The sequence below is a fragment of the Urocitellus parryii genome, chromosome 6, assembly GCF_045843805.1.
Source record: "Urocitellus parryii isolate mUroPar1 chromosome 6, mUroPar1.hap1, whole genome shotgun sequence".
Lineage (NCBI taxonomy): Eukaryota > Metazoa > Chordata > Mammalia > Rodentia > Sciuridae > Urocitellus > Urocitellus parryii.
The window spans coordinates 71,572,921-71,590,487 of record NC_135536.1 but is presented as its reverse complement, the minus strand read 5'-3'; the positions used below and the strand labels follow the sequence as shown (position 1 = coordinate 71,590,487).

The 17,567-nt window shown below is 31.5% G+C and overlaps 2 protein-coding genes across 6 annotated transcripts in view; one reads left to right on the top strand and one right to left on the bottom strand.

Annotated features, from left to right (window-relative positions):
• Window positions 1-17,567, bottom strand: part of Rtn1 (reticulon 1) — a 375,661-nt gene that overhangs the window by 323,811 nt on the left and 34,283 nt on the right. For 4 of the 5 annotated variants that reach the window (XR_013343701.1, XR_013343702.1, XM_077799488.1 and 1 more), the window contains exon 4: window positions 8,296-8,361. The gene's annotated coding sequence lies outside the window, so the exon portion shown is untranslated. Of the gene's footprint in view, window positions 1-7,500; window positions 7,721-8,295; window positions 8,362-17,567 lie in introns of those variants that run through there. The other variant, XR_003302728.2, reaches the window with a different exon arrangement.
• Lrrc9 (leucine rich repeat containing 9) overlaps window positions 1-17,567 on the top strand; it is an 80,373-nt gene that overhangs the window by 52,187 nt on the left and 10,619 nt on the right. Inside the window, exons 22-27 of the mRNA XM_026410053.2 lie at window positions 277-399; window positions 4,366-4,496; window positions 7,203-7,311; window positions 7,974-8,113; window positions 11,881-12,017; window positions 13,831-14,048. Coding sequence (XP_026265838.1) covers window positions 277-399; window positions 4,366-4,496; window positions 7,203-7,311; window positions 7,974-8,113; window positions 11,881-12,017; window positions 13,831-14,048 — 858 coding nt within the window. The remainder of the gene's footprint in view (window positions 1-276; window positions 400-4,365; window positions 4,497-7,202; window positions 7,312-7,973; window positions 8,114-11,880; window positions 12,018-13,830; window positions 14,049-17,567) is intronic.

Genomic DNA, 17,567 nt, shown 5'->3' with positions numbered 1-17,567 from the left:
ATATTGTCTTAAAAGATATCAAAGTTCCCCTCTAAGCCTTTACCACTGAAAGAAAACACTGAAAGTCTAGTGTCCTTAAAAGGTTTCTGATCAGATAAAATATATCAAACTGAAATGTGGCATAAAAATATACCTTAGTGGTCTGGAAAGGTAACCCTTGCATTTAAAGTTATACCTAAAAACACTGAAATATTATAAAATTATAGATTCAAGGGTGTTTAATCTCATAGTGGAAAAAAACTTTCTGGGTTATGATGTATATCTTCTGTTACCTAGGGTTTATGTAACTTGGTCATTCTAGATGTGTACGGAAACATTATTGTATGGAATCAAGAAAACTACCGATTATTTGTAATATTTCATCTTCCAGAATTAAAAGCTTTGGATGGAATCTCAATTGTAAGTTGTTTGATGACTCATAGCATTTGGTTCAAGCAGCAAATTCATATACTCATAGGCCATAATCATTTATTTAGAACACTGACTTATCACTAGCATACCAAAATTTACTATGTTTATTAAGATCTCAGTCTCCAAAACTCATTTTAGATCTGGATTTTAAATTTTTCTCATCTGGGCAATTTTTAATTGTCTAAATTGAGATGGAAAGGGAGGAATATGATGCTTACATTTGTACCCACTGAGATCAATGTCTAAAAAGTAAAGAGCATAATTGTGTGGAACGGGATAGGAAAAAAATATGCTCTGGAGCCTTACTATCTCTTTAAACCTAAAACCAGCTTCTTATTTCTTGGAAAAATATGATTGTTAGTAATTAAGGAAAACCAAAAAGTGTAGTATGACTATATCACTAGTAAATGGTAAAAATTAAAAAAAATCACACACACAGAGAATTCATGGCTGAATATAAAAGCAACATTTGGAAACTTGGATTCTATAAAAAGCAAGTTCATATGAGGCTCATGATTTCCATGGGACAGGGTAAATACATGACAAATGCGTGAAGAATAAAAGGTTTCCTTGGGTAATGTTGCCTAACTCCCATTAGTCAATAAAACTTACAAATTTTTAGGAAATTGAGAAGGCAGTTCATGATTATTTGGTACTCAGGTGCTCTGAAAAAAAATTACTAATCCCTTTCCCTTATTCTTAAAGGGTCCTCCTGAGAGAATCTAAAACAGTTTCACTTCAATAAATACATATTCTCTAGAATCTCGTATACTGGGTTTTATTTAGTTGTTAGCTTTCATTGAGGACTGCTTAGAAAAACAGTCTTATGAAACTATTCTGCATTTTCTGTAAAAGATGTTGAGAATCATTTCTTCCTATCTCTGTGACCTCATTCAAAGGACCACATGAGAAAATACTTTTAGAGATAAGTATAGAAAAAACCTTTTTGCCTCTAAGGAAAAGTTTTATTCTCTTACCCATAATGAGTAGTGTTCAACTATTTTTTTTCCTCACTTTGACAACTAAAAAGCTCAGACCCAAATTTTATAACTCAGTAGGATCTTATGGTCTCTCTGTCCCTAACCCTGGTTTTTATCTATTTTAACTTATATTTTTCTTAGTCTGTGTCTTCATTATTTGTGATTTGCATTTTACTATTTTATTATATGTGTTTCCTATAAACTGCCACAAGTTCTTTACAGAATGGGGTATGATATAAATTTCTAAATTAATAATTTTACATGAATACTAGACTGAAGAACTTAGACATTAAATTAGAAATGCATTAGATTTATGAGTAGGGAGAGAATATATTCAGCTCATATATATATATATATATATATATATATATATATATATATATGTTATGAAATTTCATCTATGTTCATCAAAGATATTATCCTATAATTTTCTTTCCTTTATATGTCTTTGTCTGGTTTTGGTATCAGGATCATGCTTCACAAAATGAATTTGAGAGTGTTCCTTCCCTTTATATCTCATAAATAATTTGAGGAAGATTGGCATTAGTTTTTCTAAAAGGTGTAGGAGAACTTGGCTGAGAATCCATCTAGTCCCAGGTTTTATTTTGTTGGAAGGCTTTAAACCTGTGTGTCTCATTATATTTGAAGTGATTTTCTGTTTACAGCAGATAGTTGGGTCTTTTTATTTTATTACTACCAATTTATATCTTGGATTGATGAATATAGGCCATTTACATTTAATGTAGTTATTGACATGCTAGTGGTTAGGTTTGCAATTTTGTTTTTATTTCCTGTTTGTTTTTTATATCTTTTTTTCTGTTTTCTTCTGTTTTTTTTATGAGCTGATTGAACATATGTCAATGAACATATGTCAAATTTTTTATTTATCATCTGTAATGGTTTTTTTATGCCTGTTCATATAGACATTTTAGTGATTTCTCCAAGTACTATATTACATATACATAACCTAATGAGCTCTACTGTTGAAATTTTTACCCATTTTAATTAAGAGTAGAAATCTTATTTCCATTATTTCTCCTCCACTGTTATTAATTATCTTAAATATATTCTCTGTATATACTGAGAACCACATCAGATATCCCTTTATTCTTTAACCAAACAGAGATAATTTAAAAACTCAAAAAGGAAAGTCTATTGTACTTGCTTCTTTCCTGATATTCCAAAATTCCTTTTGTTGGTTAAGAATTTCCATTAATCGTCTTTTATGGTATCTCTGATGATGATACTTTGCTTAGTTTTCTTTCATCTGAAAATGTCTTAATTCCCCTTTTCATTTCTGAATGACATTTTCTCTTGATATATAGGATTCTAGGTTGACAATTATTTTATTTTGCCACTTGAAAAATATTTGTGCCACATCCTCTGTTTATTGGTTGCTAATGACAAATATTTTGTCATTCAAAATGTTTCATCCTCCTAGGTAAAATTTTACTCCTCCCTCACTGCTTTTATATTTTTTCCTTTATTAGTTTTCAGAAATTTGATTGATTTTGATTGTGTCTATGTTTCATTGCATGAATTTGGGGAATTTTTTTCTGTTCTTGGATTCACTCAGCTTTTTAAATCTGTAGGTTTATGTCTTTTGCTAGATTTGGAGGATTTCCTGCTATTCTTCAAATATCTTCTCAACCTCATCTGTTTTTTCTCTCCTTATATGAATCCCATGGTAAGAAGAGTGTTTTATTTTTGTTTGGTTTTGTCTGTTTTTCTATTTTTATTATTCATCTTCAATTTCACTGATTCTTTCCTCTTCATTCTTTTGTTGAGCATTTATTTCCATTGCATTTATATTTCTGTTGTATTTTTCAGTTCTAAAATTTCTGTTTCAACCTTCTTCATATTTTCTACTTCTTTGCTGATAGATTCAATTTTTTTCATTTGTTTTAAATACATTCATAATTGCTTGTTGAAATATTTTTGTGATGCCTGCTTTGAAATCTTTGTCAAATAATTACAAATATGTGTTGTTTCAAAGTTGTTGTTTGTTGATTGTGTTTTCATGCTTGAGTTTAGATTTCATTAGTTTGGCACATGGTGAGAGCTTTTTCTATTTTATTTTGGATGTACTGGTATTATGTCCAGATTTTTTTCTCAAATCTTCTATTTTAGCAAACCTCGGTTGATACTATACCAGTGAGAAGTTGGGCTACTACTTTGTTGTTTTCAGTAAGAGACAGAAATCCAAGTTCCCCCCACTTGGATTCTGTTAACAACCTGATATGAACATCTTAATTAACTGCTAGACTGCAGTAGGAGTTTATATTTCCCACCAGGCTTGCATTGATTCTCTCTGGCTAGGAGAGGAAGAGAGAGACTCCTTGTTACTATTCCCCATAGGCCTCCACTCATTCATCCTAGCTGACAGAGGTAGGAATACCTTATTAATGCTCCACAGACACCTCATTATTACCAAGTAGAAGTGGGAATCCAGGCTCCCCATCTGGTCTGAAGTAATACTTTTTTTTGGGGGGAAGGGGGGTATATTACTGTTAGGAGCTGATAAAAGTCCAAGCTGACAAGTCGCAGGGGAATGACAGAGGAGTGCTTTGTTACAACTGGGCAAGTCTGAGCAGCCCATTCTGCTTTTACTGGTGGGAATAAAGTTAGGACTACAGTATATTTTGTGGTGTTCACCTGGAGTAGACATATTATTATTTAAAAGTTTTCTGTCTTCTGAGGCTTTCAATATCCTAGAGAAGACAGACTGTGTTTATTTTTTCTATTGTTGACATTTTGGCATTTATAGTTTCTCCAACACCAGAGTGACATAAATGAGGCAAAAAGAAAATCCAGATTATCATTCTTCAGGTCCTAAGGTCCCTAGCTAGTCTACCTTCTCTGCATCATTTGGTATTCTCATGTTTTTAAATATATAATGAGCAGGGGTTAACCTGTACTTAGTGGAAAGAATACAGTCCACTCCATTTTTACCTGAAACTGGTATCCTATATAGGAACCACCGGAGACTGAGAGTGCAAAAGATTTGTTTGGTGGAAGACTTACCTCTGATATGATTACAGAACGACAAGGACATTCAAACTTTTCCCAAATGCAGGAATTAAATTGGACTTCATCATCCATAAGGTATAATCACTTTATTAGATATCTTTTGATATTATAATTAAATATATAATTATTATGATGATTTTTCTGAAGCTCATACATTTATACATCTTATCTAACCATAACCAATAAATCATCAACCCTATTCCAAAATTCATGCTAACTTTACCATTCTTTGAAATGAATTAATAATTTTTTATTATATAAGACTATGTTTTAAAATATCAATTTCTTTCTTAGATATTGTGCTTTTGCTTTTCAACCAAATATATTAGTCTCTCTCCTTATTTTTTTAGCAAAAACTTAAATGTTTTCATTAAGAAAATCTTGAAGATCAAAATTTTTTAAATTCTATAACACTTTAAATTACAACTTATTAATCACAACAGCATCATCAAAGACATATAATAGACATGAAAGTAGTATTCTTTTGTTCAGGCTCCAGACTTGTCTGATAACATGGATTCCCAGGTCTTCACTAATAACTCTACAGCCTGCAGTTGCCAGAGTATAGAGCTCAATGTGGAAACCATGATTAAGTGAAACCCATGGTGAAAGACACAGGGGGGGGCGGGGGGCTGGGAACGACCCAACAAGGGAGAAGACCTGTCCAAATTACACAAACTAATAAACAGTGATGTCAGATTGGCAACCAGACCAATGCTAGGAACAGGTTATGCAGCTCATATCTTATCCCTCTATTCCAATGCAGCTGTACTTCCACTGGCACATTTTTTTGTTCTTGTGGTGCTAGGGATTGAATCATCAATGCTAAGCAAGTTCCCAACCATATACCATTCCTATGATAAACTGTTTTCAGTTCTTATCAAACTTGACCCCTCTGAGGGGCCAAGAATGCTGATTCCTCTTTCACTTCGTATATCCCCTTTTTGGGGGGTGGGGGGAGTTAAACTGGGGGTTGAACCCAGGAGTTCTTAACCACTGAGTCACATCCCCACCCTTTTTTAAATTTACTTTTAAAATTTCACATAGGGTCTTGCTAAGTTGCTTATGGTCTCACTAAATTGCTGAGGCTGGCCTCAAACTTCTAATCTGAATCAACTTAACGAAAGATGTGAAAGATCTATATGATGAAAACTACAGAAGCCACTAGGATTATAGGCATGCACCATCATGCCCAGCATTCTTATCTCCCTTTCTAAACCATAGTTTCACATTCTTGGTTTTTCTATAACATTCTCAGATTTCTTTATGAGTTCTTAACTTTCTGATGATCTCTGAATTTCATCCTTAGTCCCCCTTCTATTCTATCTTACTTCTCTTTTATAATCCCCTCTCCTTTTCTCTCATCTTTTTCTTATTCTGTACTCTTCCTGAGCAAACAAGATTTAATTTTTGGTGATGATTCCCAAATTTACCATATTTAGCCCAAACTTATTCTCACCTGAGCATACAATTGCTCTGTAGATAGTATCTAAAAGATAGCATCTGGGGATAGTAGGGGATAGGAAAGGTAGCAAAATACAACAATTACTAATTGGGCATTATGTAAAATTGTGGATGTGTAACCAACATGATTCTGCAATCTGCATTTGGGGTAAAATTGGGAGTTCATAACCCACTTCAATCTAATGTATGAAATATGATATGTCAAGAGCTTTGTAATGTTGTGAACAACCAATAAAAAAAATAAATAAAAGACAGCATCTACCCAAGCCAAAAAAAGAAAGAAAGAAATATTTTGTTTTCCATTTTTAATTCATCACCATCTTTGTCAATAGATCCATGTTTGAATTTCGTCTCAAAATTCCTTTGTCTTTTCATAGTCACTGCCATTTGCAGTAAACTGTTTTAGAAACTCCTTTGGTGATCTTTTTGTTTGACTTACATAAACCTTCCCTGAAAACCCATTCTGTTACCCATATTGCCTTCTAAGATGCAAGTCTTATCATATCATTTCCTTTTTCAACATTGTCAGTGGATTTCATTGTCTACAGAATAAAATTTAAAATTCTGTGTAGCGTAGAATGGTTTTTATCTTTTGTAATTCTTACCTTTGCTTCTCATGACACTTTATACTTTAGAAACTCTGAAATATTCTAGCTTCCAAATCTTAATCATAAGATACTGTTTTCATGCTTCTCTGCCTTTGTGCCTATTGCACTGTCAGCCCTACTAATTTGCTTAACACCTATGGGTCAAATCCTCAAAGTCTCACCTCAAGCTCTTTCTCTTCCTATAGGTTTTCTTTCCCTAAAACATCATCATACCTAAATATATTAGGGGTCTGTTTTCCAATGCCATAACTACTTTCTCCTTTTCTTTACTGTCCCTATCCACTTCCTGTCATTTCAGAAATAATCTGATTTACATATATATTTTCTGAAGTTTATAACCTCAAAATCTTAAAATTTACCGTATCAATTTCACCATGGTTTTATGGACATGTAGTGAATTTATAAATGAATTACAGATTTTTATTTTATAAGGTTTCTTTTGCAATAGTGTTATGTTTATGTGGTAATAAGCATTCTTAAAACAATCAAATTCTATCATTTTCTTACACATGTGCCCAACAAAAATATGTATTTAGCTGTTTATTTTGATTCCCACATTTTATATTAAGGCAATTACTTTTCATAGTATTTGTCAGATATCTTTTAAAAAATACCCTTAGGAGTTTATATATGGAGGAACTCAAAAAACATAGGAAGTTTTTTTCTGTCCTATTAAAATAATAACTATATTTGCTTTGTTTAAATTCAGAACTGTAGATTTGATCCCAGTTGACCAATTTAGAAATGTGAGTAATGTGAACCTACAGAACAATAATCTTACCTCTTTCAGTGGACTAATCTATCTGCCGAATGTGAAGGTGAGTCACTTACAAATCTTTTCTCTTTTTTTGTTTTAGGTTTTCAATGCAAATTGTAATCTTCTTTATTTTTAATTAAAATATATTTCCATTTACTAGAGCAGAGAAATTATTCCAAAGGTTTTTGTTTTTATTTATTTATTTATTTATTTATTTTTTACTAGTCAAGAAAAAGTATTACCTCCCAAAGTTATTTTGATTTGACCTCCATTCATTGATTGTCTTGCATGCAGTAAATATTACTCTGCAGGAGGAGAGGGGATAAAAGGCTGCCTCCATAGTGAGAAGGTATGACATGAAGTTGAGAATGCTAAGGTTCTTCAAGCAGCCTCATTGTCTTCTTTCCTGTTACCTCAACTCAGCCACCAAATAAGGCCTAGCCTAAGGAGTTATTCCATCGACATCACACCTTAAGAAATCAGAAGTGCAGATTGAGAAAGTTGTGTAGCTTTCTCAAGTCTTTCTTATTTTATGTGTGGTGTTATAATTTTCCAACATATAAGATAATTAAAAACACATCTAAAACTAAATCTAAATAATTTGGGTTATAAAAACTTATCTTTAACACTAATATTTTATTAAATTATGTTCATATTCTAAGTTTTTCCTTATAATTTTAATAGTTTGTAGGATATTGGATTAATAAGATATTCTTCCCATAGGTCTTATGCCTCAACTATAATCATATTGAATCAATCATGCCTAGACTAAAGCCTCAGACTCACTTAACTAATAGACAACTACTTTACCAGAAGGTACCTTCAAGTGGTTATGGACAACAAGGAACTTCAAAAATAAATAGGTACAATTCTTTTTTAAATTACAAATAATTTTTATTGGGAATTTTAAAATAATATGTTCCAGTACATAATTTAACTTATTTTATTAATTATTTTATTCAAAAGCTATATGTCAAAAGTGAACTTCTCAAATAAAAAGAAAATACTTAAACTATTCTTTGCAGCCAGGCATGGTGGCACATACCTCTAATTGCAGCAACTCTGGAGGGGAGGCTAAGGCAGGAGGATCACTCAGCAACTTAGTGAGACCCTGTCTCAAAATAAAAAAAAAAAAGGGTTGATGATATAGCTCAGTGGTAGAGCAACCCTAGGTTCAATCCCAGATATCAATAAACAAATGAGAAACTATTCCTTTGGACATTTTATCCTTGCTTCCTCCATTTCATACTTAGATTGTAAATAAAGAAAAAAATAAAAAAAACCCTCAAGGTCACTGTAGATTCAGTGACCTTGAGTTTTTTTTAGTTGAGATACAATTCACATACTAAATATAATTAACCCTTTGTGTACAGTACAAGGATTGTTTGTTTACCATCTCCACTATCTAATTCCAGAGCATTTTTATCATGCTAAAAAGGAATCCTTTATTCAAGTAGTATGGGCCTAGGTTTCTCTTAATATTTGTTTTCTTTTTATTTCTAAATTATTTATCTGTACATTTAATGCCCCAATATCAATGGCAAAGATAAAAAGATACTTCATGAAAATGAGGACACATCTTATTTATATTTATATAAATATATATATATACACAACACATATATATGTATACATAAACACACCTTGTATATATATATGTGTGTATGAACTTCATAAATAGATACTTCAACTTTATGTATATAATTTAATATATATGTTCATATATATGAGTAGGAAAATTATGTATATGTATATAAAGAGAGAATATTTAATACATGTATCAGTCAGAATACTTTCATTTCCAGTATTCCCAATTAAGAACATTCCTTGTGCTTATCACTTTTATTGAAGTACAATTTGAATGTAATAAAATATTCATTAAGTGTATATTTAATGAATTTTAACTAATATATTCAGTCATATAATCACTATCTCAATCAAGACACAAAATGTTCCCACCCCAGGAAAATTCCCTTTTATCTCTCTGCAATCTCCTCCTCCCACATCCCCACCCATATCAATCACTGATCCACTTTCCACTACTATTATTTTGCTTTTTTTTAGAATTTCATAAGATTGGAAGTCCATAGTAATTACTCTTTTGTGTCTTGACTTCTTTCACTTAACACAGTGCTTCTGGGATTCATCTGAATTGTTGCAAGTGTCAGTAGTCCCTTTTATTTTATTGATGAGTAGTATTACATTATATGAATTGAATCACAAAATTATACAAAAATTGTTTATCTATTTACCATTGATGGGCATTTTGGGATATTTCCAGTTTGAGGCTATTATGATTAAAGTCACCATGAACATTTATACACATCCTTTATATTGGAACTATTCATATTTAATTATTCTAACATTTTTATTGAAGTGCATGTACATGCCATGTTAATTCATTTTAAATGTATAATTCAATGATTTTTACTAAATTTATAATTATGCAATCATTTCTGAAATAGAGTTTTAGAACATTTCCTTTACACTGAAAAGATCTTTGGGGTCCATTTTCAGTCAATTCCCTTTCATACCTCTCACTTCAACAATCTCTAATCTATTTTCTATGGAGTTATGTTTTCTAGTCATTGCATGTAAGTGGGACCATATAGGGCTGGGGCTGTAGCTCAGTGGTAGAGCACTTGCCTTGCACATGTGAGACCGTGGGTTCGATCCCCAGCACCACATAAAAATAAACAAAGATATTGTGTTCATCTACAACTAAAAAAAATAAAAAATAAAAAATTGGAACCATATAATAAGTGGTTTTGTGCATCTCATTTCTTACACTCAGAATAATGATTTTGAGCCTCATCCATTCTGTGGCATGTATTAGGAGTTCAGATATTCTGTTGTATGTATATGCTATCTTATGTTTATCCAGTCACCAGTTAATAGACATTTGAATTGTTTCCACTTTTGGCCTTATGAAAAATAAGCATTTGTGAACAAATGTTTATGTGCACTTATATTTTCATTATGTTCCCCTTGGTTAGACACTTTGGATAGATAATTAAAAATGGAGGCGTTGGTTATATAGTGATTTAGTGTTTAACTGCTTAAGAAATGCCACTTTTCCAAAATAGTTGTACCATTTACATTATATTATGTATTTTAATTTTTCCATATCCTTGTTAACACTTGTTATTGACTGTCTTTTTCATTACATCCATTCTATTGGATTTCAATTGGCATCTCATTGAGGTTTTAATTCATAATGCCCTAATGAGTAATATAGTTGGGCAGATTTTTCACATATTTATTTAAACCCGACATACATTTTCTTTGGTAAAATGTGTGTTCAAATCCTTTGCTAATTTTGATTATGTGGCTTTTTTAATACTTAATTTTCTGGATACTAAGCCCTTTTTCAAATAAATTATTTTCAAATATTTTTCTCAATATGTAGTTTGTCTTTTTATTAAGTGGTGTCTTTTGAAGAAATTTTAATTTTGATAAAATGATTATTTTTTTCTCTTATAGATTGTGATTTTGATGATTTCTAATAATTCTTTGCCTAACTTTAAGTCACAGATTTTTTCACATTTTCCTCAAAAAGCTTTATGTTTTTGTTTTTACATTTAGACCTATGATCTATCTTGAGTTAATGTTTGTGCATATTGTGAGATTAGGTATGAGGACTAAAATTCATCATTTTGCATTATAGAGATCCAATTGTCCCAACACCATTTGTTTAGAACACATCTTTCCCTTCTTGAATTGCCTAGTCACCTTTATTGAAAGTCAGTTGATCAAAATGTGAAAGTGGATTTCTGGACTCAATTCCATTCTATTGGTCTGTGTGTCTATCTCTGTGCCAGTACCAGATTGGTTTGGAATGCTGTTTTACAATAAGTTTTGAAATCGGGGATTTAAGCCTTCTAACTTTTTTCTTTTTCAAGTTGGGTTTGGAATATTCTGGGGTTTTTGCATTTCCTTATAAATTTTAGGATTATTTTCCATGGGAATGGAGAGCTGTTGTGCTTTTAATAGAGATTGTATCGAATCTATTAATCAATTTGAAATAATTATTATCTTATAATGCACAAACATGAAATATTTCTTCATTTATTTAGATCTTTAATTTCTCTCAGCAACGTTTTATAATTTTCTGTGTACAAATTTTACACTTCTTCCATTAAATCTATTCCGAAGTATTTTATTCTTTTTATACTATTGTGAATAGAATTGCTTTCTTTATTTCATTTGCAGATTATTTATTGCTAATATTGGAAATGCAATTGATTTTTATATATTATTTTATCTTGTGATTTTGCTGAACTCATTTATTAGTTCAAATAGTCTTTTGATGTATTTCTTTGTATTTTCTAAATACAGAGTCATGTCATCTGAGAATAAAGACAATTTTACTTATTTCTTTTCTGATTGCATTAGCTATCACTTTTCATTGTGACTTTCTGTACATCTTTATTCTTTACCACATAAAACTAAAAATAAAATTAATATTACTTAAAATATAAGATTATACATATTATAGCTCAATTCTGATATATTAATCAATTCATTTTTCTCTTGTAATTTCAATTTATACTAAATACAATATCAGACTATCTTTTTTATGATAGCTGATTTGAAATTAGGTTTATGTTCTGAAACTTATGTGTTTCAGAGATACAATGAGCAGTGAAAATTTACCTCCAATAATGCACAGTTTAGAGGTTCTTCATTTGGGCTACAATGGAATTTGTAATTTAATCCAGCTACAACTTAACAGACTAAGAAATTTAAAATTCCTCTTTCTACAGGGTAAGTAGAAACACTTAATATCAAAATGTTTTAAATCAACTTGATCTCATCTTGTTTTGATAGTAAATTCAAGTATCAACATTTATTTAAATATTTATTAGCAAAAATATTTTAATAATCACATATGAATTTTTCTTTGGTTATATACAGATTTTCAAAACCATTTTTTGAAGGAAAATAGAATATCCTGGGGCTACATACAGTATTACCTCATAATTTACTTTTATATAATATTCTATTTAAAAAACAATATAAAGTAACCATTAACTCAAATATTTCCCAAGTCAAAATTGTTCTAAGTACTATGAAAGTACTGTATTATTGCAATTATACATAATAGAGATCCTCAATCTGAAGTAATTTAAGATCTACTTGAGGAGATGTACTAAGACAAAGATGAATTAAGTTTTAACTATGTGTTACTAAGTAAGTGCAATAGAAGTTCAGAGGAGGAGAAACTGAAAGATTAACTCCTCTACAATTTTGATTATAAATGATCATTTTTGAGAGCTTTGCAAGGGAGGAAGAAAAGAGTCATAGGACACAATTGCAATGTCTGTGGGCCAAAACTTAAAAAGGGACCAGCCTGATATGAGTTATTTGTTTTATTTAGTTTTTTAAGTAAGCCTCATCACTTTATAGTATTTTTTTTTAATTTTGTGGAATAGTGAAGAATTGAAGTTAAAAATACTGAGCAGGACCAAACTAAGGAAAGCCAGACAGAGAAATTTAGACAGAATATAGTCAACAATAGATAGGAATTATAAATTTTTTAGAAAAGTGGCATTAAAAAAACCCATGGAGTTTGGAACATTATCTAACAATAATTATTTAACATCACACAAAATTCATTATGAGACATGGAAAGAAATTTGGATAGTCACTTTTTTTTCAGGAATACAGGTTTTTCAGACTATATTCTAAAAAATTAATGTATTTTTTTGCCTATCAAAGGTATTGGGATCAAGAACATGGAGACTTACCCTTAAAGAGAAAAATAAAAAACAAAAAAAAAGGAAAAAAATAAAGAAATTGACCATAATAATGACAGACCTTTTAAAAGATACATTGACATAGCAAAAAGTGGAAAACCTAACCATAGAAGGTCTATTTTAATCTAATAATGTAAAGGGGGAATTGTGCAGTTGCCATGGTTAGCATGGCAAATCCAAGTGGGGCAGCTCTATATAAGGAGTGAGACAACATACTCTGACAATGATAGCTGCCACTTATGGAGTCATTGGGCAAGATGTTTGTCTACATATCTCATTTAATCTTCAACTTAAAAAGATGAAATATTAGGTCAAAATGACTAATTAGATATATAAGGAGATCAAAAGAATCCAAGATATTTTCATAATTTCATTGCAAAATTGCATAATTGCATTTCATAATGGCAAAAGGAGATACTAAAGCTATCTAATGTCATTTTGAGGAAGTTGCTATCTGGGGTTAGAGAAAAATCAGTTTGTAAACCTTTTGAGACATAAAAATGAAAATTACCTTTTTAAGTCATTTGATAAAAACATTTAAATGAGTCAGGCATGGTGGTGCACACCTATAACCTAGCAGCTTGGGAGGCTGAGCAGGAGGATCTCAAGTTCAAAGCCATCCTCAGGAAAAGCAAGGCACTAAACAATTCAGTGAGACCCTGTCTCTAAATAAAATACAAAATAGGGCTGGGGATGTGACTCAGTGGTCGCATGTCCCCCGAGTTCAATACCTCGTACCCCCCTCAAAAAATATAGAGAAGAAGGTAGATAACTTTTAAAATTTTGGCTCACTTCATATATCATGACTTGTCTTTTTTTAGGGAATGAAATCAGTCAAGTTGAAGGGCTAGACAACTTAGCAGTCCTTCAGGAATTGGTGGTAGACCATAACCGCATCAGAGCATTTAATGACAGTGCTTTTGCCAAACCAAGTTCTCTCTTGGCACTTCATCTGGAGGAAAATAGACTACGAGAGCTGAACAAATTGCAACCTTTGGTAAAACTAGAGAAACTTTTCCTAGGATATAATAAAATCCAGGTAACATTTTTGTTGTTGTTGTATTGAGATTTATAAGCTTTAATTCATCTAAACACTAAACATAAAGCTTCCAAACATACCAATGAAATTTTTGCTAGTATGTAAATGTTATTTATCATTTATATACATGTATATTTTGAGGCATATACTTTGTGATGCAGACATGTCCACCCTACATCTAGACTTATAAACTGGGTGAACCCATATGCATCTACCCATTGATAACTTTTGGCTCTAAATGTTCTCAGACTTGTCTCATCAGTCTTTTCCTAGACTTATCATTTGTTCCTTGACTACTATTGATTCAGCTGGGTTTTGAGTCTCAATTTCAGACTTTCTCTTGCTCATAAAATTTTGCATACTTGTTCTACATGTATTTTGATTCAACTCCTTATAATGGCTTTGATATTCCACTCTTCCCACTCAAGTCTTCCTTACAGATTCCCTTTAGTTTTACCTATTTAGGCCACTTTTACTTTTAAGCCACAGAGTCTGCTTAGACTCTCTCCTGAGATACTGTACTAATAAGAGAGCTGAATACATTATCTTATGCAGTCCTTATATTTTTATTAGCATTTCTTTTCACTCTTCTATTTCTGTCCATATTTTTATTAGCATTTCTTTTCACTCTTCTATTTCTGTCCATACTTCTAAGTCCTCAACAACAGACTGAACTCTGGAGTACTTCTCTAGGTCTGGGAAAAAAATTATCTTGTTTACATCTCTATCAGTATATAGCATATACATGGTACAGAGTAGATGTTTGATAAATATTTATGGTCTTTTTTGATGTAGTGCATGAAGCCTTTTCTGGGTGATATAAAAGCTCTCTCCTAAGATTAGAAGGAAATCATGAGCAGTGCCCCTTTCTATATAGCAAGTAGAGAATGTATATACAGAGAAAAACAATATACAACTAATTTACCCAGATTCAAACATTCATCTGTGAAAAGCCTACCAAACTAGTGATGATTCTTCCAAAGATTTACTTAGAAGAAATCTAAATTTGGAAAATTGGTATTTTATTGGAAATATTTCCAGTGATAACAATTGGGTTAAGCATAGGACTGACAAATTGGACTTATAGCCAGGAGTGTAACTCAGTGGAAGAATATGTATTTAACATGTGCAAGACCCTTGGTTTTGTCCCCAGCATGAAAGAGAGATGGACAGACAGAGACAAAGAAGAGAGAGGGGAGAAAGAAAAAGGAAAAGAAAAAGATCTTATCTGGCATCAGGCTTTACTAATAATTTCAAGAATACTATAGGAACATTCCAATGCTTTGCAGGTGCTTTATTCCCACATCATACACATTATCTACACTAAAAGATGAGGTCTGCAAGTCAGATTCTGTGAAGTAATCTCATATAGCAAGGGAGTGTTTCATTTATGAAACATTTCCATTTTATAACTTGAGCTTATGTGACATTATATAGGAAGCTACCTTATAATTCTAAGGACTCCAGATATATTTACTGTAAACAGTCCTTAGCCAGGCAGATCAGCTAAGAGAATACTATAAAGACCTTCTTCCCAACAAATATCATTGTTCTGTTTGACAGGATGTCCAGTTACCAGCATTCTTACAAGATTATACCAGGTAATTGGGTTTTCCCCAGGAGTGTCCCCCTACCTCACCAGCTCCCTGGTTCCTCCTTAAGGGGCTGAATAGACAGATCAGCTAGTATGGCAACTTTCTCCTTGGCAACTTAAACAGAGTAATGCTTAGTCAGGCTATCAAATCTAATAAAATTAAATGATAAACTATATTATAAATCATTGGGAATGACACATTTATCATTGAATGAAAGGATGAGTTTTATTGATTATTTAATGATATCATCCCTTATTTTCACCCTTGAAATGGATTTTCATTAGTTTAGATTGATCATTTTGCCATTAAACTTATTCTAACCATTAAAATTATAGTACCTTAATGTGACCATACATTTAGCTAGGAGGAAAAAAAACAAACCCAGAGGAATACAAGGGCAAGTTAGAGATTCTTTTGAAGTTTTAAAACCATGTTCTTCAAAAATTTTTAACTTTCATTTCAAATTTTTTGAGGGGAGAATTTTGTCTCTAGATTTATACTGACTTGGACAAGCTGATACCAACATTAATTTCCACTAGACTGTCAGAGTACAACCTTTGGATTGGTGATGATTCATAGAATAAGAGGGGAAAAGCTCATAAAAATTAGCAGAACAATAATACTTCATGTGAAAGTATATGCAGTCCCTAATTTGATCTAATAGATTCTGGTGTGAAGGTTTTGACTTAGCCTTAGAATAAATTAGCCCTAGATTAAATTATTCAATGTCTACTAATGTAAATTTGGAAAATTGTGGCCTGTAGTCTTGCTTATAAGAATCACAGAAACACAAATGAAGATAAGTTCAACTCTATAGTCCCATTTAATTCCTGAGTCTGAATGATTGCTCTATCATGCACCCAACTACTTTGTCTACTTTTAAACATTTGGATAATAACCTGAAGCCATAAATAACACCAGAAAAACAATCTTTGGTATTTCTTGACCTAAATGAAAGCCCCAATCCAGACCTTTACTGTGACTGTTTTAAGTTCTTATCCTGATAATGTACTCAAAAGCTAATAACCACTGATGTGCTGGTGATTAATGTATAACTTTTAGAAGAAAAAGCCATAATTAGTAGCATTTGCCAATTTCCATGGTATAATTTCCTCTACCATGGTCAACTGCAAACTAAAACACCATCCTGTAAAATTCCTGAAAATATACCAATCAACTTTTGTGAGCCAGTAAAAATTAACTCCAGCACAGTACTGTAAAAAATGGCCTGTATAAAAAATGGAAAGCTCTCTTTCTGTAATTATGGACATATTAGTTTGCTTGTTATCTCTTTAAAAGTTTATGCCACAATTATCCTCTAAAATTTTAACATATTGTTCTTACATTAATATATTTCATGAGAAATGAATATTTCAATTAAGGATAGTTCACTAATAAGTACTGCTGTACTTTGAAAAAATAATGTACAGACTTCTCATGTGTTTCTGACTTCTAATCAGACTTGGATGCCATAGATAGGAACTGCCTGTGGGTAAAAAGACACAATATCTATAGATCACTAGATGTTGAGTGTTTTCAAAGCCCCCCTTTATGATGTCTCCAAAATCAAAATAATTTTTAAAAGATCAGTCAATTTAAAAATCAAATTCCACTTCCAAGTGAACTAAAATAGGTCTAAATATAGATGAATTGGCTGTATGTATCCACTTGTAATTCCAAATATAAATTTAGGTATATGAATAACTTCATTGTATTAATGTGAACTAGTAAAAATCTTAGGTGAAGTTTGATGGTTAAATTTTGGAAATAGCAACAAATGTAGTCCACTTGATTGTTCCTTTGTTGTTAAGATTATATTTAAATGTGTATCTTTGGTATTGTTTTTTTTAACTGTATTCACCTTTTCCCACACTTCTGGGTCAATACTCTGGAGGAATTAGCTAAATATAATCTTAAGCCATAG